The sequence below is a fragment of the Hemitrygon akajei genome, chromosome 7, assembly GCF_048418815.1.
Source record: "Hemitrygon akajei chromosome 7, sHemAka1.3, whole genome shotgun sequence".
Lineage (NCBI taxonomy): Eukaryota > Metazoa > Chordata > Chondrichthyes > Myliobatiformes > Dasyatidae > Hemitrygon > Hemitrygon akajei.
The window spans coordinates 175,832,012-175,854,422 of NC_133130.1; the positions used below are offsets into that span (position 1 = coordinate 175,832,012).

General features: G+C 39.0%; 1 protein-coding gene across 2 annotated transcripts in view; it reads left to right on the forward strand.

The window, feature by feature from the left end:
* The window catches only part of ttll11 (tubulin tyrosine ligase-like family, member 11), a 217,087-nt gene that overhangs the window by 154,749 nt on the left and 39,927 nt on the right, over positions 1–22,411 (forward strand). The window contains exons 7-10 of one of the 2 annotated variants that reach the window (XM_073052656.1): positions 9,446–9,700; positions 10,490–10,596; positions 16,539–16,862; positions 17,154–21,717. In XM_073052656.1, the coding sequence (XP_072908757.1) occupies positions 9,446–9,700; positions 10,490–10,596; positions 16,539–16,862; positions 17,154–17,299 (832 nt within the window). In that variant the 3' untranslated portion in view covers positions 17,300–21,717. Of the gene's footprint in view, positions 1–9,445; positions 9,701–10,489; positions 10,597–16,538; positions 16,863–17,153; positions 21,718–22,411 lie in introns of those variants that run through there. The other variant, XM_073052655.1, reaches the window with a different exon arrangement.

Sequence of the window (22,411 nt, forward strand, 5' to 3'; positions counted from 1 at the left end):
TTGTGGGTCAGATAGACTTGGTTCAGTGAAGAAAGGGTTAACCTTGGTAATAGTGGGAAGTGAGAGTTCCCAGGTGTTTGTGCTCGAAGGGGTATTAAAAGTTAATGCGGAGATCAAACGTGGGGAGATGAATCATTGAAGAAAACGGGAAATATGTAGTTCCCAAATCGAATGAAGAAAATTTAAAACCTGTGGATCACTTACAGGTTGAGTTGGAAGATGACGGGGCCCCCCATGCTATTGTTATTCCAGAGTGTGGTGTGAAAAGGAGCAATTTGAAATGCTGCTTGAACAAAGAGTTCAAACTGAAAACTAATAGCCTGAAGGGTCCTGAAGAGAAAGCTAGCAACTTGCATAAAATTAAAGAATTGGGTGGAAATTCAGAAGATGGTCTAAGTTTGGGACACAGTGTTGATAAAATAACTCCTATGAAAGAAGCGGGCAACAGCCTATTTTGCCAGGTTACCCGAGCTCCCCACGTGCGAACTAACCGGAAAAGAGACGAGGGTTAATGGGGACGCCATTTTTAAATAGCAGCAACCGGTTTTAAGGGATTTCGACAAAGCCTGTGAATAATAAAAGACAAACCCCATGGAAGCCTGCCTGTTAAGTTTGAAAGCAACATAAAGATTAGTATTTGCATGGACTGTTGCAGTATACCTGTAAGCTAAGATCACAACTCTTTAGTTTTGTTGGCTAAAGAAAAATAAGACCTAAAAATAGGTGGTTATTCAATTGGAGTCTGATGCTACAAGACTTTAGTAGGGTACAAGATGTTAAGGTATTAAAGGAAGTGACAATTGTAATCGGTAACCATCTAGATACTGAATTGAATGTATAACTGTATTACTCTGTAAAAGAAAAGCTTTTGTATTGTGTTAGATTCTAAAATCCTGTAAGACTCTGTACTACTTCGTTTTCACCGCTGGTGAAAACGCTTTGAAGAAAGGGGGTGTTATGAATGTACCACAGCTCTGAGGGGCCGAAGGGTGCGGGGGTAGCCCCCTCCTTTGTGAGAATTGCAAGATCACTATTGAGTCAATTCAGGAGACACAGGAAATGAGAGAAAGACATGCAGAATCCACAAAAGGGTTAGAATGTGTCCTGACCTCCGAAAGGCGGACCCATTGATACTGGCTATTGTCTCCTGGAGATGGACTTGTGTATTGCATCCTGGACGATGCAATCAAAGCCCCAGGCAATGAACCAAGGAAGAGGTTGGTGGAGGGATTGCATCATCCCCAACCTGATTGACACCTGAGACCCTGTGAGTCAGGATAAAAAGAGGGTCTGTGGGAACAGCCCCTCAGACACACCAGAAGAAACGCTAGCGATCCCGTAATAGCGAAAGCCGGTGGAAGGCCACGTGCGTCCGCTTCCATTTGCCCGGAATCGGTGACCTTTGCCACGGAAAAACGGTTTTCAGCTAACAACGGGGAACTCAACTCTCAACGACTCTCGAAGAATTGACATCATAAACAGAATGGGCAAGTTTTAACCCGTCTCTCTCTCTCTCCAACAATTGCCACACAGGGTCCCCAACGGCTGCAGCCTGTATGAACTGAACAAACTATATATTTCCATCGGACAATTCATTATCCCCTAGACAACGATACAGCTTATTTCTTATTGATTATTATTATACCCGCGCTTTTAGATTTAGTATTGACGACATATATTATCTGTGTGTTTGCATTGATATTATTTTTGTGTATTTCTATCAATAAATACTGTTAAAAATAGTACCATCAGACTTCAACAGACCTCTCTATCTTTGCTGGTAAGTGACCCAGTTACGGGGTACGTAACAATTGTCACAGGAAAACAGCATCTATTATCAGAGACCCCCACAATCAAGGTCATGCTCTCTTCTCCCTGCTAACATCAGGAAGAAGGTACAGAAATCTCAGGACCCACACCATCAGGCACCTGAACCAGGGGTGAATAACTTCACTCAGTTTCACTCAGCCCAACACGGAACTGTTCCCACAATCTGTAGACTCACTTTCAGGAACTCTTCATCTCATGTTCTCTATATATATTATTATCCTTTAGCTTGTTTTGTTTGTTGTATTTACTATGAATCTCTGCAAGAAAATGAATCTCCCGGTAGTATGCGGTGACATAAATGTACTTTAATAATATTTATTTTGAACTTTGAACATTGGTGCTACTTCCTGCTTTTTCCTTGCATTGTTGCATGCCCTTTATGTCTATATATGGATTGAATCAATACAGAAATGTGGGGAACGTCTTCTCTTCCATATGGAGTTAGAGGACAGTTGAGCAGAATCCTGGCGATGATTTTCCTGTGACACATAGAAACGAAACTATATCTTATCCAGGTGCTAAGGATGGAGATAATTCTTTTATAAGATGTAAGATGGTTGCCAGTAGTAGCCTTGCCAACCAGAGTATGGATATGGAATAAAATGTGCATAAATTCATAAATACAATTGTGTATTAACATTGTAAATAACATTATAAAAAGTGGTTTAAAGTGTTCACAATGCAGTGACTAAGGTAATATAGATAGAAAGGTGGGGGTCTAAGTAGAATGATTGATCTGATTAACTGCCTAGGGGAGAATCTTTTTAAGTGGTAAGATTTTTCTGTTTTAATAGCCCTATAGTGCTCTCCTGGGTGGAGGGATGGAGATATGACTCTACCAAAGGAGATGTAAGATGCTCCCTCTATCTGATAGCCCACAGATCACCTTTATGCAAGGTGAAGCACCTGCTTACCCCACCCCAAGTATGGTTGTGTGAAGCCATGGAGCAGGTGATGGATGGTTGTATGAGCAGCTGGCATACATCACAAGTCCTGATTATCCCACTGATGTCAGGCAGACAATCTTTGAGGAGTACTGATAATGGCTGAGGTCACCTGTGTTATTAAGACACTGCCCAGAAGAAGGCTTTGGCAAACCACTTCTGTAGAAGAATTTGCCAAGAACAATCATGGTCATGAGTCTATGATTGACATCATAGTGCATAAGGATGATGATGATGAGCACTTTCCAGAAAAGAGCCTTTGGAAAAGGTAGCTTGCTGTGTGAGTAGTGTCCTCAGTGGTTTTTTTCTGCCTGCTTCTTTGTCCTGAACATATACAGTGATGTTGGTGGTAGAGTCTCTGACTCTATTGACTGCAGCCATCTGAGCACAGCACAGAAACCTAAGCTCAACTGGTCCATGCCAACCAAGATGCCCAAACAAGCTAGTCCCATAACCTTCTAAACCTTTCCTATCCATGTACCTGTACAATTGTCTTTTAAAAGTTGTTGTTGATCAACTACTTCCACTGGCATGATTCCTCACCCTTTTTACACCCTTTGTGTAAAAGAGTTGCCCCTCAAGTCATTTGAACTACAAATCTAGTAACAGTAATGGTGATCACAGGGCATTTAGATTATTAGTTAAGGGGGAAAAACACCTCCTTTAGTAAACATTCCTCAGAGATGGAAATCTGTCACTGTTACCCATCTGGCTCTACTGTGACCCCATTGTAAATGGCTATGAAATACCTACTCAATTCAGCAGCAATCAGGGATGGACAAAAACTGCTAACCTTTTCAGCAATGTCCACATCCTGTGTATAAATACATTTAAAAATGATAAGATACCTTAATCTATGGGCAAACCTATAGGCATAGTTAGAGGAAATCTCTTTGTCATTTGATTGTAAAAAATCTGGTTCAAATGCAGCCATTGTTGCCTAGCAACATACCTGTGGGATTTCTTAGTTATTCTGATAGCTTTCCAACTCCAAGCAGAATTAATAATTCTGCTTTCTATTTTCCAGCAATTTCTGCTGCTCTCCACTAAGAAAAATACAGATCCTCGTTCTTACAGATGGAATTTTACACAGTTGTAGAGAGAATTTTGTATTTCATCACTTACGAGAAAATTGGGTTTTTCCTAATGAGGTATAGCATTGTCTCTCTGCTGATGCTATAAGATTTCATATAGAAAAATGACAGAAGTTCTGTCAAATACAATGAAATCTGTATTGGATGTCAGAAGGAGCTAGAGCTCCATATAACTACATTTAGAATTCAAACACCCATAGTAATGGGGATGTTGGGAATATTCGTGTTGAGTTCTGTCTTAAAAACAGGGTCACATTATTGTGAGCATCATTCTGCTGGAGGATCTCAGTGGGTCAAAAGGGATCTATGGAGGCATTTGGGGGAAGGGGAATTATCGATATCTTGAGTTGAAACCTGGCATCAGGACTAAGTTTAGAGAGGGAGATGGCCACAATAAAGAGGGTGAGTGATGTTACAGTGGCCTGAGGGGAGAGAATGAATGATGACAGGAAGATGGAGGCAGGTAGGAGTGGAGTGGGGTGGAGTTGGAAGACCAATGCACTTTCTAGCAGCTGTTGCCAATCTTCACCCTCCACTATCACCTCCTGGCTCCACTTTCCTCTTTTTTTTGTCTGCCTCCATCTATCATCTCCCAGTTCCACCCCTCCCATCCCCGAACTAACTCAATTTGCCCATCATCATTCACTTTCTCTTCTTGTTCTACTAAACACCTCAATCCCCTGTCTCATTCCGTTTCCTCTTTACACCAGGCAACCTCCCCCTTACTATTCTTAGTCCCAATGAAAGGTTTTGATCCAAGATGTTAACAATTCCTTCCCCAACCCACCCCCCCCACAGACGTTACTCGACCCCCTGAGTTCCTCCAACAGATTGTTGCATCAGATCCCAGCATCTGTGGTCCCTTATGTTTTCACATTATTGTAAAGTTATTCCAAATCTCCGTGAGATCAACAGTTCTGGACAGCCAACATGTGGGAGAGAGGAATTTAAAGAGCAAGAAACCTCACGCTGTGCAACCAAAGGATTTGCCTTGGCAAGAATATTAAGAACAATTAGCCTTCTAAATAGATACTAAAAAAAATAAAAGTTTGCTGAATCATTTCAATTTCTTAGCTGCCATGCTGCAAATGGATTTTTAGAAGGCAGGTCACGAGTGAAGGCAGCATAAGCTGTCTACAAATTTAAACCAGTGGAATTCCTACTCAAAATTATTGGGAAAAATTAGAATCCATGACAGGATCCAGCTCTGAGAATGGGGGCTGAGATGGCAAAACTGTCCCCAGTCATGTCATTGGACACTGCCTGGTCAAAAAAAGTAGATTAAAATTGTTATTTGCTGGTAAAACTGCAAGATTACAGAATAAGGTTGCTATCATTTTAAATGCAGAAGTCAAGTATCAGATATTAAAATTGGAGTCATAACAAAAATGTGGCACATTTCCAAAGTATTCCAAATATCTATACCGAAATATTTTCATAGTAGGAAATTAAAGATTATGGGGTATATTCAGGCACAGATAGATATTTGCATAGTAGGGGAATTATAGATTATAGAGAAAAAAAATGGGTAGGTGGAGTTGAGTACACTGCCAGATCAGGCATGATCTTATTGAATGGTGAAGCAAACTCAATAGTCCAATTGTCTATTCCTGCTCCAATTTCCCATGCTCATAATGTAGGCTTCTTGTGGGTTTATGAAGTGAAGGATTGATGGGTATGTGGTGCTGAGAAACGAAAACAAGATGGAAACACTCAGCAGGTCATCTACAGGAAGAGAAACTGTGCCCTTTTTTCAGAAATGGAAAAAAGGAAAAAGCAAATTATGTTGCAAAGAAGGTGGGAGAGGAGTAAGTAGAAGAAAGGAATATATCTGATGTAGTAAGCAGTTAAACAGCATTTAAGTAGACAATGTCCTTAGCCTCCACCGTCAGGGTGAAGCCAAATGCAAACTAAAAGAAGAGGTCATATTCCACTTGGGTAGTCTTCAGCCCAATGGCATGAACTCTCTTGTCTTTAATTCAGACAGCTTATTCTCACTCTGTCCTCTTTGTTTCCTGATCAACTAGGTCTTCACACACATATCTTTCTATTCAGGCCCACCACACCCCACTTCCAGCAACCTGGCATCCTGTTTTATTCACTCTCCTCCATCTACTCCATCTGCTCATCACCAATACACTCTGCTAACTTCTCCCCAAATGATCCTATGTTCCCTCTCCCAGTTTCACCTATCACCTGCCATCTTGTACTTCTTCCTTCCCTCTCCCCCCGCCCCATCTTCTTACTCAGATTTCTCTTCTTCATTTCCAGTCCTGATGAAGGGGCTTGGCTCGAAACGATGACTGTTCGCTCTTTTTCCATAGATGCTGCCTGGCCTGCAGAGTTCCTCCAGCATTTTGTGTGTTTGCTTTGGATTTCCAGCATCCGCAAGTTTTTTTGTGTTTGTGATCCTATGTCCAACCCATCACTTATTTGGTTCCTCACCTTGCTTACCAGATTCTATAATCTACAGCCTTTCATTTTCTCTATTTATTACCTCTCAGCCTTTGTCACCATCTTTTTTGCTCCAGATTCCAGCATCTGTGGTCTCTTGTGTTTCCAAGTAGTAGCTAATATCAGATTAAGCTTCAATATCTGTGTAATTTGGTGCTTTTAGTAAAGTTTAGGTACATGCCCAGCAGGCTAGACTGTGCAAATAAAACAAAAATTGAATCTTAGGTGTATAATATGATGAGAGGCATTGATCGTATGGATAGTCAGAGGCTTTTTCCCACGGCTGAAATGGCTAGCACGAGAAGGCACAGTTCTATGGTGCTTGGAAATAGGTACAGAGGAGATGTCGGGGTAAGTTTTTTACTCAGAGAGTGGTGAGTGCATGGAATGGGCCGCTGGCAATGGTGGTGGAGGCGGATACGATAGGGTCTATTAAGAGACTCCTGTATAGGTACATGGAGCTTAGAAAAATAGAGGGCTATGGGTAACCCTTGGTAATTTCTAAGGTAAGGACATGTTCGGCACAGCTTTGTGGGCCAAAGGCCTGTATTGTGCTGTAGGTTTTCTGTGTTTCTCTATGAGTCAAAATGATGACAGGGAGAAATGGCCAGTTCAAATGCAGACAAAAATAAATAATGAATGGCTCAAAGTTGGAATATTTGATATTGACTGCTGAATGTTGTAATGTGCCAAGATAGCAAATTAGGTGGTAATCCTTAAGCTTACATTGGATAACAGACAGATAGGTCTGTATGGGAGTGGAATGGTGAATTAAAAGTAGCAGGTTCCTGGAAGCTCAAGTTTTCTCCTACAGGTTAAAGGCAGGTCTGCAAAGACATCTCCCAATGTAGAGAAGGGTACCTTCTGAACAACGATAGCAGTACACGAGAACGAAAGAAGTAGTGCTTCAACTGGAAAGACTGAGTTCCTGTCTGATGGGAAAAGAAGAGGTACAAGGATAGATGTTGTGTCTTAGACAGTTACATGGGAAAGTGCCATAAAATGGGGAATGGTAGGCAAGGCCAGAAGAGCAGACCAAGAGAAAAGAAGACAGTGCCTTCAAAATACTGAAGGGATGGGGTGGGAGAGAAGGGATTAAAAAATATATCTTGTATGATAAATTTGAAGATTCTGGTCAACGGAAATACCTATTACTTCCTGACTGTTGAGTTAATGTATGACAATCTCCTATAATCCTCAAGGTCATTGCTATACATCTAGTTAATTCACATTACTTTCACATATTAGTCTGCTGTGAAATGCAAGTTCAGCATGTACTGTATAGGTGTACCAAAGTCTTTACCCTCCATCCATGTCTCCTTCCTCTAATCCATACTCCTGGGCAGTGTTACTGAGCCAATTACAGCTTCTAACCAGTAAGAGCATTGTATGGATCTTTTCTGTATCATGCAGGGAAGCTCTGAACCACTCCACCATGAGAGATTATCTTTTTATTTTAAATTGACTCCCATATTTCCACAATCTTCCTATATCAGGTAGTAATCCAAAGGAAGAGGAAGAAGACAGCAGATGATAATGAAGAGTAGATCTTCTGCCATGCTTACAGGCCATATCTAACCTCCCTGAGGTTCAGCTGAGCAGCCTGCACCACTAGATAAACACTCAGACAAAGAGAGAGTCTTCCCGCTGTTTGGATGCGTTACATTTCGATCTACATGGCGAGTAACCAAAACACACAGCAGCCGCAGCCGGGAAGCAGCTGCTCAAACAGCAAACCTCATTATTTCTCTCTTGGCTCTCTCAATGGCATTACTATTGCCCACTTCCTCTACAGGCAGCATTTTGGGAAACTGCCATCAACCAGAAAATGACCTGGTCAAGGTGTTTAATTACTTGGACAGCAATAGAATGTCGGAGGCAGTATCTGCTGAAGCAAGGGATTTTGGATTCAGCTCCTAATCTGACAGAAAATTGTCATTGTCTACAGGACACAGTCAATAGTCATGAAGCAACTTCTACTTGCCTTTGAGTACTGCTTAGAGACAGTAAAGTAGCTTCTCAGTCATTCAGTTCAAAGCACTCTACTACACTTCCACCTCCGTTAATGACCCTAAACTTTTAAGGGTAATGAATATTGATGCACTATCCACAGTCTGCACTATGTACCAAAGAAAAATCAGCCCTCTCACTCACTAAATATTCTGCCTGTCTATTCTTCTAATTCCTAACTTGCTCATTTTAAAATTGAATTGTTTCATTACTAAACAAGCACAAAATTTCAACATTTTTGGTTGTAGTGTGATAGATTTGTTGGCCTTTCTGTTTTACTCTGAATGTATAAACAATTTCACATTGGACAAGAAATCCATTTTAAACTCTAACAGAGCTACGTATGATCTATGCTGCCTCAAACATTAGAATGTACTAAGCTTAACTATTGTAAACTAAAATTAATGTTTCATTACACAATCAGTGGCCACATTACTAGGTACCCTCACGTACCTAATAAGATGGCCACTGAGTGTATTTCGTGGTCTACTGCTGCTGCAGCCCAGATACTTCCATGCTTAACATGTTGCACGTTCAGAGATGCTCTACTGCACACCACTGTTATAATGTGTGGTTATTTGAGTTACTGTCAACCTTCTTGTCAGCTTAAACCAGTCCAGAAATTCTCCTCTGACCTCCCTCATTAACAAGGTGTTTTCACCCACAGAACTGCTGCTCACTGAATGTATTTTTGGTTTTCACACCATTCTCTATAAATTCTACAGGCTGTTGTGCATGATAGTCCCAGGAGATCAACAGTTTCTGAGGTGCTCAAATCATCCTGTCTGGCACCAACAATAATTCCACGGCCAAAGTCACTTAGGTCATATTTTTCCCCATTCTGATGTTTAGTCTGAACAACAACAGAACCTCTTGACCTTTTCTGCACGTTTTATGCATTTAGTTGCTGTCACATCATTGGCTGATTATATATTTGCATTAACAAGCAATTGTACCTAATAAAGTGGCCACTGAGTTTAAATGTTGCCTTAAATGTTACAATGTACTAAGCTTAATTATTATAAAATAAACTTAGCACTTCATTATATATTCAGTACTAACAATATATATTAAATGTTATGGTCTGATGATACCTTACTCTTCAACATCTAGGTCACACTCTACTGAATATTCAGCAGAAAATGACAGAGATGATGTAACTGAAGCTGAAGCACAAAGAAAGACTGAGTCTTCGTCTGGCACAGAACAGAATTGGCCTCCCCTCTGCCTGAAGCAGGTGTTTCCTAAGTACACTATACAGTTCAGCTACCTGCTCATTGTGGAACGGATAGCACTACTATTTATCAGATTCCTGGGCATTAAAGGGACAATGAAACTTGGTGCAACTGGGTTTCGGACCTTCATTAGGTTGGTTAAATTATCCAGATGTGCTTTATGTTCACACTTTTACTGCCATGAGTCATGTATTAGATATAAAATACATGAAATGAGAACTTGCATAATATATAACCTCTACTCTTGATGAACAATCTTTTATTTGTTTGTTTTAATATCTGTAGAACCTTTACTTTTTGAAAAATGTGGTAAGAAAATCCTCTGAAAAAAACAGATGACGCTCTCCTATTAGTGTGTCAAAACAAACAAACATTCTTGGCAAGACACCCAATAAGTGAGGAAATCTTAAAATGAGTCTGCAGTCTCCTCTATGAAGGAGTGACCAAGATGATTCCCTCCAACTAGCCTGCAGATCACCCTTGGGGGCAAGGTGTAGCACCTACTTAGCACCCCACCCCAAGTCCTGGTTAAGCAAGTCCTGATGCCAGGAGAGGGTTGATAATGGGCAGTCTTGTAAAGACTCTGCCCAGAAGAATGCAATGGCAAATCACTGCTGTAGAAGAACTTGCCAAGAACAATCATGATCATGAGACCATGATCAACTCCTTGCGGTCTATACTTTCCATGCCATTGGTCTTTATAAATTGGATTTAAGACCATAACCCTGTATCCAGCTCTAACCAAGAAGCAGGAGTGAACTGTTTTTAATGCAATCATAGAACAAAAATAGTTTTAATATTCAGCATTCATTTCTTGGTTTACTAATTTGCAGCAAACAACATAATTGTAATTAAATATTTTAAAAATTGCCATTCAGTTTTTAGTAATTATGCAGTTCTGATTTATCCTTGTATATTGCAGGACCTGTAAACTCAGCAACAGCAACTTGCCCATGGCATCTGTTGACATATTATACATTGATATTGCACGTCGATGGAACGTCATTTGTGGAGATCGAGGGGAGTCTGGTAAATAATTTTTTTCTTTGATTCTTTCTCTCATATGTGTGGAGCTTGCACCTTTTTTGCTGGAACTGCATGAATTTCCTTCAGTATCCCTTTAGATCGATAGGCTAATCGGCCATTATAAATTGTCGCTGGTGCATAGGTAAATGGTGGAATCTGAGGGGATGTTGGTGGCAATGTGGGAATTTTTAAAAAAGAACAGTCTAGTGTAGAGTTACTGAAAGTGAGTTTTTGATAATTAGTGCAGATACTTTACAAGGATTTCATCTTAGAGACATATTATAAAGCATAGGCCTGTTTCTGTGCTCTATGACTCTGAAGATGAAATTCTTGTAAAGTATCATGCCAGAATGAGGTTACTAATTAGTTACTAGAAAACTTGCACCTCGTTTGAATGCTTTTTATATAATTGTGTCTGCTTATGGAGGATGCACATTGGTTAAGTATAATTTATTTAACCTATTAGTATAATGCTTAGGGGTGCCATGTAGCATAGGAGTTTAGAGTTTAATTCCGACGCCGTCTGTAAACAGTTTGTACGTACTCCCTGTGAATGCATCGATTTCCTCTGGGTGCTCCAGTTTCCTCCCATGTTTCAAAGACACACCGGTTAGTAGGTTAATTGGTGATTGTAAATTGTCCTGTGATTAGGCTGGGGTTAAAATAGCAGTCAGCTCATTGGGCTGAAAAGGCCTGCTCTGCGCTGCATCGCTAAATAAAATACATAAATAGATACAGTTAGGGATTCGAGAAGATTAAACATTGCCCGTGTCGTTCCTGCTACCTTTCAATAAGAGTCATGTATAGCTCTCAAAACAGACCTGATAAACTGAGGTTGTCAGTTGTGTCTTTTCTTTCAATAAAACAGTTCATTAAAGATTAACATGCAGTGGATTAATCTATTCTGGATTTTAAAAGTCTGCTGTTTGAAGACTGCTGATTTATTTTTGACAACTTCCTTCAGGCAATTTGAAAGCTTGTCTAAATGTTAATTAGATTGGAACTTCTCCCAGTTTAGTTCATCAGGATTTATTTTTTAAAATTCATTGCCCTGCAAAAACAAGTCCTACTATAAATTTGCATTTTGTAAAGGTTCCTTTTATCCAATATAACATTTTCTTAATTTGCTTATAGCAGATAAATAACATGAAAAGGTGAAAAATATTTAAGTGGTGAAAGAATACTAAAATATAGGACTAGAAAAATCAAAACTTCATAGCACTATGTCCAGAAACCGTAGATGAAAATGTTGTTTAAGCTAGTACATAATAGTTTGTCCGTCATGGAATGTTTATGTCCACTGCCTCTCTGCAATAGGGTCTTGGCTGGCATAGAAAATACTAAGTAACACACACAAGATGCTGGAGGAACTCGGCAGACCAGGTAGCATCTATGAAAAAGAATACAGTCCAACATTTTGGGCCAACTGTACTCCTTTCCATTGATGCTGTGTGGCCTGCTGAGTTCCTCCAATATTCTGTGTGTGTTGCTTGGATTTCCAGCATCTGCAGATTTTCTCTTGTTCGTGAACTTAAATACTAATATTTCTGGAGACTTGCTAGCCTCAGTCTGCATTCCTTGAGAAGTGATTATCTCAATACATGGATATGAGGTAATTTTCTCTTCTGATATCTATATCTATCCCTTTGAGCTAGAGACTCATTTCTACAGTTGAATTCCACTTCTTGGTCAATTGAGCTTGGAAAATCACAAAGCAAGAATCTTCAAGCAGTGAATAATAGAACTTGGGGCAATGCTATTTGTTTTGTCTCGGCGTTACACTGCTGTATATTTCACTGTCTATCACATTTAATAAAAGCTTAGAAATTTAAGAATCAGGTTTATTTTGGTTTTTGAAGATTTAATAACAGAATTTTAGATAGCTCCTGCAGCCTGAAATGCTTAGTATCTGAACATCTGTTTAAACCTGCTCAAATGGTGGAAAGACTATCTCTGTCTGATCCTCAGGGGGATTAGACATACCTTGAATGTATGGCAAGAGATGTCTTCTCTTCATTTTTGCCTAATGTCTTCTTCCACTACCTGTGGCTAAGACTGTGCCTAATATAGGAAGATTGTGAAGATACAATAATAAATTAAGAAGAAAAACAGGAGAGTGGTGCAGAACTTTCCTGGGTGACCACTGCCCATTCATTATATTTGTACTTGCCCATTGATAGGTCAAATTTGGAGTTAAGTCATTTGGCTGTATCTTACAGATATCTTTATGTGCTTGCTACCTTGTATGTCTATGTGTGCTTTGTGCAGTGTGTGATTGTCGGTACTTTGTTTTGCACCTTGGCTTCAGAGTAACGCTCTCTTGTTTGGCTGTATTCATGAGTACTCATGTATGGTTGAATGACAATTAAATTTGAATTGAATTGAATTAAATTGAATTCCATAGGCTTTTGCATTGAAATTACCATGATTAGAAATCTTCAGCACTGGCCCTTTGTAGAGATTCTGAGGCTTGTGGGAAAATATGTCAAATGTGGGCATTTCCTTAACTAGATAGATAGATAGATAGATAGATAGATACTTTATTCATCCCCAAGGGGAAATTCAACTTTTTTCCAATGTCCTATACACTTGTTGTAGCAAAACTAATTACATACAATACTTAACTCAGTCTAATCAGACTAAAGACTCCTCGAGATACTAATGCCTAGAAATTGGACTGCACTAAATTGCACTAAAGAGCACTGAATACGACAAAAGCCATGGGACTATGTAATATCCCAGCTGCAATACTGAAAACCTGTGCCCTGAATAAGCTTTGCCATTTACTAAGATTTTCTAGAACAGTTACAATACTGTTGTAGAAATTTTCCAAGTATAACAATGTAGGATAAAGTGTAAAAGCTACAGAGAAAATCCAGTGCAGGTAAACAATAAAGTGCACAATTATAATGAATTAGATTGTGAGTCTATTTATCGTGCACGAGGTCTGTTCAGGAGTCTGATAACAGCAGGATAGAAGTCAACTTTGGTGGTATGTGCTTTCACCCACTTTCTCCTCACTTTCCCATCAGCTCACTCTGGTGCCCCTTCTCCTTTCCTTTCCAACATAGTCCACTGTCTTCTATATCCAGTTCCTTCTTCCTTAACCATTTGCCTCTTCTACCTATCACCTCCCAATGTATTACTTCATCCATCTTCTGCCACCCACTCACCTGGTCACAATGATCACTTGCCAGCTTGTACACCTTCTTATTCTGGATTCCGCTCCCTTCCTTTCCAAAGTTGACAAAGGGTCTCAGCCCAGACTGTCGACTGTTCATTTAGCTCCATAGATGCTGCCTGAATTCCTCCAGCACTTTGTGTGTGTTATTCAAGATTTCCAGCTTCTGCAAAATCTCTTGTGTCCATGGAGGGGACCTTGTCCAGGAGCTTCCTAGCCAAGCACTTGGGAGTATCTGCATGGTTTAGGAAGGCAGCTCAATATCTCCTTCTCAACGGTAATGAGGAATGGGAAATAATTGCTGCCCAGCAGCCAAAGATGAGTGAAAAATAGGTACATTTAACACTCTAACACCCAGATTCCCAACAAAAATAAATCATGAAATCATGAAAAAGGTTTGAAACACTGCTAGGATAGTTTACACCTAGAATCAAGAGTTGAAATGCATGCTCCCAACAGGACCAGGCCCCACTGAAGCCTTCACGGAAATCACAGTAGGCTATTAGCTTTTGCTGCTCATCCTGATAATTAAAATTTGAAGGAAAGAGGACCATAAGTGTCAAAGTAAATTTTTGTGAAAGACACTATTTGGCAGAATTTAATACTACACTGCTAAAATTTCACCCTAACTTTTATAGTCCTATTTAATATCTTAAGTCTTCACTCTGTCTAGTGAAGATTGGGTTGGCACGGTAGTGTGGTTAGCATAATGCTCTACAGCGCCAGTGAACAGGTTCAATTCCCAATGCTGACTGTATAGAGTTTGTATGTTCTCTCCATGAGCACATGGGTTTCCTCAAGGTGCCCCAATTTCCTCCCACGTCCCAAAGGTATACAGGTTAGTGAGTTAATTGGTCATTTGGGTGGCATGGGCTCGTTAGGCCAGAAGGGCCAGTTATTATGATGTATCTCCAAATAATTAAATTTTTCAAATTAATTAATTAATTAATTAGAATACTTCAGTGACATTCCAAATAGTGAGGAAACTCGAGCAATAACTTCCTGATTTCTTAGCTTAATTTCACACATATCATCAAAAGTTGTTCCCCACTTAATTTTTAATAACATTGCATACTAGGTTCAAAGTAAATTTATTATCAAAGTGTATATATATATATATAAAATGTGTGTGTATGTGGGTGAGACCATATACAACCTTAAGATTTGTTTTCCTGCAGCTATCACAATAAATCAAGAAACACAAAAGAATCATTGAAAGACTGCACCAAAGACAAACAACCAATGTACAAAAGACAACAAACTATGCAAATACAAAATAATAACAATTGTTATTATTTATTGATTGATTGATTGATTAATTAATTAATTAAACAACCGAACAAGCAAAAGCCATCAAGAACATGAGATGAAGAGTCCTTGAAAGTGAGTCCATAGGTTATGGGAACATCTCAGTGATGGGCGAGTGAAATTGAGTGTGGTTATCCCCTCTGGTTTAAGAGCCTGATGGTTGAGGGTTAATAACTTCCCAAACCTGGTGGTGTGAGTTCAGAGGCCCCTGTACCTTCTTCCTGAAGGATGCAATGAGAAGAGAGCATGGCCTGAGTGATGGGGGTCCTTGATGATGGATGCTGCTTTCCTACAACAGCGCTCCATGTAGATGTGCTCAATGGTGGAGAGAGCTTTACCTGCATCCACTACTTTTTGTAGGATTTTCCATTCAAAGGCATTGGTTTAGGTTACTAATAGGTCTACCATTATTTTCACCAAAATACCTAAGCCATTGTACTTATATAGTGACAATAGATTTATCAGCATTCCTTCTTCTTGCGAGAACAGCTAAGTAATTGTGCCTGAAGCAAAACACTACAGATGCTGGAAATCTGTAATAAAGTCAGAAAATGATGGAAGCATTTATCAGGTCAAGCAGCATCACTGGGGAGAAAACTGACTGATGTTTTGGGTCAGGTTAATAAAACATGGCCATACCCTTGGAGAAAGTTGGAGTTGGAGATCTTGTATAATATAAGAATGAGCCAAGTCAAGTTGGCATAATGATTGAGGGAGGCTGTTTAGCCTCTATTCAAAGAAGAGAAAAATCCAAGACTATGCTGATATAGAATAGAGTTATAGAGGGATTGAAAGTCCATAATGATACAGATGGGACCAAGAAACTGGAAACTGTCAAAATGGCAGAGGGCATCAGTGGTCACAGGAGGAGATGGGAAGGGACTGAACAAGAAGAGATACAAAAGAACCAAAGGAAGAAATTGGTTCTGTGGGGTTAAAGCAGTCTGAAACAATGGGTCCACTAGGGAGAACAACGTGGATCATGGAGAAAAGTAGAAGCAGGCTGTATGCAGTGTGAATTTCAAAGCTGGAAATTGTGCAGAGTGATTTTTCAAGGAAATAAGTTAAGTGCTGGTATGAACTTTTTAATGTTTTAGTTATAATTACACCACCCAATCAAATGTTTTTTTCAGTTGGCTACATATAGTTTTGGAGGTCAAGGTGGGCAAGGCATGTGCTTAATAGTCCAGGACTGTTTTGTATGTTCCTCTTCTAATTTTGCTAATCAAAAGGTTTATTTTGTCCATGAACAAATGTAATAAATGTTCACATTGAGCACTGTTTTTCTCACAAAACACATTGTGCAAATCTTGCAGCATGCCATTTAAATTTTTAATTGTTATCCCAAGATTTGATTTCTATGTGAAATCTTATCAAACAACTAACAAATAATTTGCAACCAATTACTGAAAATGAATATGTATTGGTACTACATTTAGTTTTGTTGTTTTGCAAGGTATGTGCTTACAAGCGTTCATGGAGGCCATCTTCCACATGGCACAGAGGAGGTACAAGACCCCACCACTTCGAGAACAAGTTGAGGCGCTGGTCAATTTTTGTGAATATCAGTTAGAAACACTGGATGAAAAGCACTTTATGTACAACCGTGCAACATCGGACCAAAAACCTAGCTTGACTATGTGTCACCCTGAAGCACCTCGCACACGTGCTGCTGGTAATGTGCACTTATTTAGTCGTGGGAGCATTTCCAATAGATCACTGCCATCACCATCACCTGCATCGGTGGATAAACAGCATGTAAAATCAATGAATCGAAGAGGTATTTCTTAATAACCATGTAAATACTACTTTCTTCATTGTATTTTATCTATCATCTTAAGCCTGTTTGTCAATCATTCTGACTGTTGATAGTGTTTTAACTGTCCTTCCCATTCACTATCCTACTTACTGACAAGTGTCAATTAGTGACTTCTTTCACCAACTGATAAATGCTTAAGAACTTAATGCAACTCCTGTTTTAGTTGATTGTGAATGTTGTTGCTTGCTCACCACCATATAGTTATTGTTAACATGGTCCTCATTAATTATGACATATTCCGTTTGCCCACAGTAACTGCATGCTCACCAGTAGCTTCCAAAAGGCATAGTCGACGGGGCATTCCAGGCTGCAGATTTTGTCGTAACAGCTACCAAAGCTGCTCCGTTATTGGCCTAGATGATGTGTGTTCTCAACGGGTCAAGCTGACACAAATTTAGTATCTTTTTGCAACATGACACTTTATGTAGTAGTTCAAAGCAAGAATGGTAGGCCCCTCTCCCCTCCACTCTGCTTTCCCAACCCTTATCCCCAAGATTTACCACAAAGGCTCATTTTTACACAGTTTCAATAGGAAGTTGATCCTCTGCCTCTAGGGTATCTAGTGCTTAATAAATTATTTCAGACACAATTCTACCTTAGCTAGCTTATCTGCATTTCATAATTTGAATGGTGACTGCTTATTTAGAAGTAAATTTAAACAAACATTTGAAATAGACTCCTTATTCAGTTCTCATTCTAAATAAATTGCATTTACTATAAAGAGCCTGCCACTGGCTTCTGGCCCTAAATCATTTACATGGTATTTTAAAATAAATTTCATAGTGGTTGTTTTCTGTTATAGGCATGAGCCTGTGTGTAATAATTATTAGTATCCTCTTATATTCAGTGACCACCTGTACATCTGCTTGTTAATGCAAATATCTAACCAGCCAATCATGTGGTAGCAACTCAATGCATAAAAGCATGCTGTCATGGTCAAGAGGTTCAGTTGTTGTTTAGACCAAACATCAGAATGGGAAAAAAATGTGATCTAAATGACGGCCCGTGGAATGATTGTTGATGAGAGAAGTGTTGTTTTGGGAACTTAGAAACTGCTGGTCTCCCAGGATTTTTATGCACGATAGTCTCTAGACGTTACAGAAAAAAAAAAACATCCAGTGAGCAGCAGTTCTGTAGGTGAAAATGTCTTGAGAGGTGAGGGAAGATTGGCAGTCTGGTTCAAGCTGATAGAAGGATGACAGTAACTGAAATAACCACATGTTACAACAGTGGTGTGCAGAAGAGCATCTCTGAATGCACAACACATCGAACTTAGAAGTAGATGGCCTACAGCAGCAGAAGACCATGAACGTACACTCAGTGGCAATTTTATAAGGTACAGGGGGTACCTAATAAACTGGCCATTGAATGCACATTCCAAGATTTCCTACCGGTGAAATCAAATAGCAGACATGTTACAGTATTTTTAAAATTCACTTTCTTCTGTCAACAGTTTGCCAGGTGAGCACTGGCATAGAGACTTTTGTGTGAATATGAGCTTTTTTTGTGCAAAAATCCTTAAATATTAAAATTGATTTGGCTAGAAATTGTTATGGCACAGTAGCACAACACTTTACAATACAGGCGACCTGGCTTCAATTCCCATTGCTGACTGTATGGAGTTGTATGTGAATTTCAGCCGGGTGTTCCAGTTTTCTCCCACAGTCCAAAGACGTACTAGTTAATAGGTTAATTAGTCATTGTAAATTGTCCTGCAATTAGGCTAGGATTAAATAGGGGGAATTGCTGGGTGGAGTGGCTTGAAAGTTCAAAAGAGCCTACTCCATGCTGTAGCTCAATTAAAAAAACTTTTTAAAAAACTACTATAAATGAAACGAATAAATAAATCACAACTGTATTGCTGTTACATTTGTTCACCCTCTATTAAATGTGAAGAAAGTGGACTGAGTAATGTAATACATTTATTAGACATCATCTGCTAGAAACAGTTATATCTAATCTCTGCTGTTTGTTATTTTTATAATTTAGTGGTACAATGCTCTACTTATTCAAATAATAGAATAATAAACAAGAAAATGCGTACTTAATATTGCACTATAGAAGACTCTTATCTTTTGTAATGAAACCAATTGGTTGTTAGACATTGATTTAAGAATTTAGAATATAAAGTTACAATTAAAAAATCTCCTGCAGCCTATTGCACCGCTATTTGCATTTTAATTAGTGTAAGGGACTGCCTGTCTGATCATTAAAGCCTACGCTGACACTTTGTGTTCTTATTTTGGGTACTGATGCAGAACTTCAGCTTACCCATCCTTAGTACTGACAGAGAACCTGCTGCTGCAAACTCAAGTGCAGTGAAAATAAAGCTCCATAATTCAGATAGTGGTAGCAACAATGTTGAACCTCCATATATCATCCAACGTTAATAAGCAGCAGATATAGTAAAAGAGTCAGTGAAAAGCATTTAATCTGCTGCTTGTTCATTCTCTAAGATAAACAGTAAAATGATATAAACTGGAACAATACTTTGTGCCCTGAAAAACTATCTTTTTTTTCAAATTAGTCTTTAGGGAATTGATTAATAACAGTTCAAGCGGCTATTGACGGTAAATATTGAGGGGTTACAGCATTTTGAATAGTTATTTCCAGATTCGGCTATGAGTGCACCATAGATGAACCCTGTCTTCAATGTGCTGAAGTCATAGTGCTATATCCTCCCCATATATTTTCTTGCATTAACATATAAATACTACACAGCAACCAGCAACAGGGAGCATAGTGGACTTCCTTGAGTACATTTACATGGAGCACTGCCACAAGAAGGCAGCAACCATCAAAGATCACCATCATCACCTTGCTACCACCAGTGGGCAGAAGGTACAGGAGCCTTTGGTCCCACACTACCAGATTCAGGAATAGTTATTACCCTTCAACCTTCAGGCTCCTGAACCAGCATGGATAACTTCACTCACCACTACTCTACACTGATTCTATGACCTACAGAATCACCTTCAAAGATGCTTAACAGCTCGTATTCTCAGTATTTTTTGTTCACTCAGTTTGTTTTCTTTTGCTCATTGCATGTCAGTCTTTGTGTGTTTATGTATAGTTTGGTAGAATTCTATTGTATTTCATTTTTCCCGTAAATACCTACAAGAAAACAAATCTCAAGGTAGTATATGGTAACATATACGTACTTTGATAATAAATTTACTTTGAACTTTGAACTTGAGTCTATCACTATCACCCTCATACTACATCTAGTGAGATTATTTCAAATTTCAATGATTTATTAGCAAAGTATATATATATATCACCATATACAAACTCTGAGATTTGTTTTCTTGCAGGCATACTCAGTAAATCCAAGAACCATAATAGAATCAATGTGTAAAAGGCATCAAGCTGTGCAAATAACAAAAGAGAAAAAAAAGATATAATAATAATAAATAAGCAATAACTATTCAGAACATGAGATGAAGGAAGAGTCCTTGAAAGTGAATCCATAGGTTGTGGGAACAGTTCACTGTTGTGGTGAATGAAGTTGGGTGATGTTATCCCCGGTGGTTCAAGAGTCTGATGGTTGAGGGGTAATAACTGGTCCTAAACCTGGTCTGTGAGTCCTGAGGCTCTTGTAGCTGATTCCTGATGGCAGCAGCAAGAAGAAAGTATGGCCTTGGTGGTGGGGTCCTTGATGATAGATGCTGCTTTCCTGTGACACTGCTCCATGTAGGTGTACTCCATGGTGAGAAGGGCTTTACCCATAATGGACTGGGCTGTATCCATTACTTTTTGTGGGATTTGCTGTTCAAGGGAATTAGTATTTCCATATCAGGGCTTGATGCAACCAGTGAATATACTCTTCACCACACGTATATAGAAGTTTGTCAGAATTTTAGATGTTATGCCTAATCTTCGCAAATTAGCAGAGGAGGACTTTCTCGGCCTGTAGTTTCAAATTTCCTTCGATGAGCCTGTTAACATGTCAGAATATTCCTTGAAGGAAATCTAAATAATAAGGTTTTGAAATCAGTAATGTGTGAGCTTTCTGGGCAGACAAAGTATCATTTGAACTTTTGAGCAATTTTTTGGTGGCTTGAGTCTTGAGGTATTTAGAAAAAGTTATTTCTTTCACAATAAAGCAAAAAAGGTCTAGGCCTTTAAAGTCATATCTTTCTACAGCACAACTTGCTCATTGCACGAAAAGTGGAATTCTCAAAGGAGGAGAATGGCATTTGTTGTGATTGATAGCATGCCATTAAAAATGATTCTCACTAGCTTTCATCTTGTGATTGCTAAGGTACACATTCAAGCTTGTGGAAGAATTTATTTCTACTTGAAACATAGATTTCACTGTCTCTGCCTTCCCTATACAAAATTACTTTACCCACTGCTTGAAATAGCCATCTGTTCTGTTTTCAAAAGGTGGATTTACAGCCTGCCAGTGACAAAATGACACTTAGAAAGCGGGTTATTGTTCTTGAGTTTCATTGTGAATTATACTCACAGAACCAGTTGACATTATTCCAACCTTTTCTAATTAATTGAATGCTAGTTAGCTTTTAACTTCAAAGCTCAAAACACCTCATTTCTGCACTTACGGAAATAAAAAATATTATTTAGTATCTTTAGCTATTTATTTAAATGCATAAATATACATGAATAATAGCTAAAGATATCAGCTCTTATAACTTTATCATGTTTACAAGATGTTATCAGATCAAAAGGACTGCTCCATATAAAAATAAATGTAAACTAATTATTAAAGTTGTTTTTGTTCTGCACTTGAAAGGATTTTTAGAATAAGATTAAGATCCTAAGTTTATTTTAGAAACTTTAGTTTACTTAGGGATATTTTATTTGGCTTAATACATTTGACCCAGATACAACAAAGGCCTGGGTTGCATGCAGTTACTTAGTGGAACAGCATGGTGGCATAGCAGTTAGTGCAATGCTTTACACACCAGCAGTAAGATCTGGGTTTGATTCCCATCGCTGTCTGTAAGGAGTTTGTACATTCTTCCCATGATCATGTGGTTCTTCTGCAAGTGCTCTGGTTTCCTGCCACATTGCAAAGATGTATGGTTGAAGTTAACGTGGTGCAGACATGCTACATTGGCGGCAGAAGCGTGGTGACACTTGCGCACTGCTCAGCACAACCCTCACTGATTTGACTTGACGCAAACGATGCATACCGCTGCAGGTTTCCGTGTACATGTGACAAAAAAAAGGGAAATTTAATTTTATTATACAACATTACATCATCTGGGTCTGCTACAAATTAGGCATTAATCAGATTCCATTACAAATCAGATTTGAATTGAGGCTAGAAACGACCAGAGACAGGATTTTGAGAGGAATTCTTTGAACAACCTTGCATTGCTCTTGATTTTGAGAATATATTGCTTTAATGGAATTGGAGCAGGAAACGTGCAAAAACTCTCACCTTGTGAGGATCTGGATGTCCCTGTATAGGCCAGCTTTTATATGTCATTCCCTTACTGACTCTTGAACTGTGTGGCCTAACAGGCCGTTAAAAAGCCAAC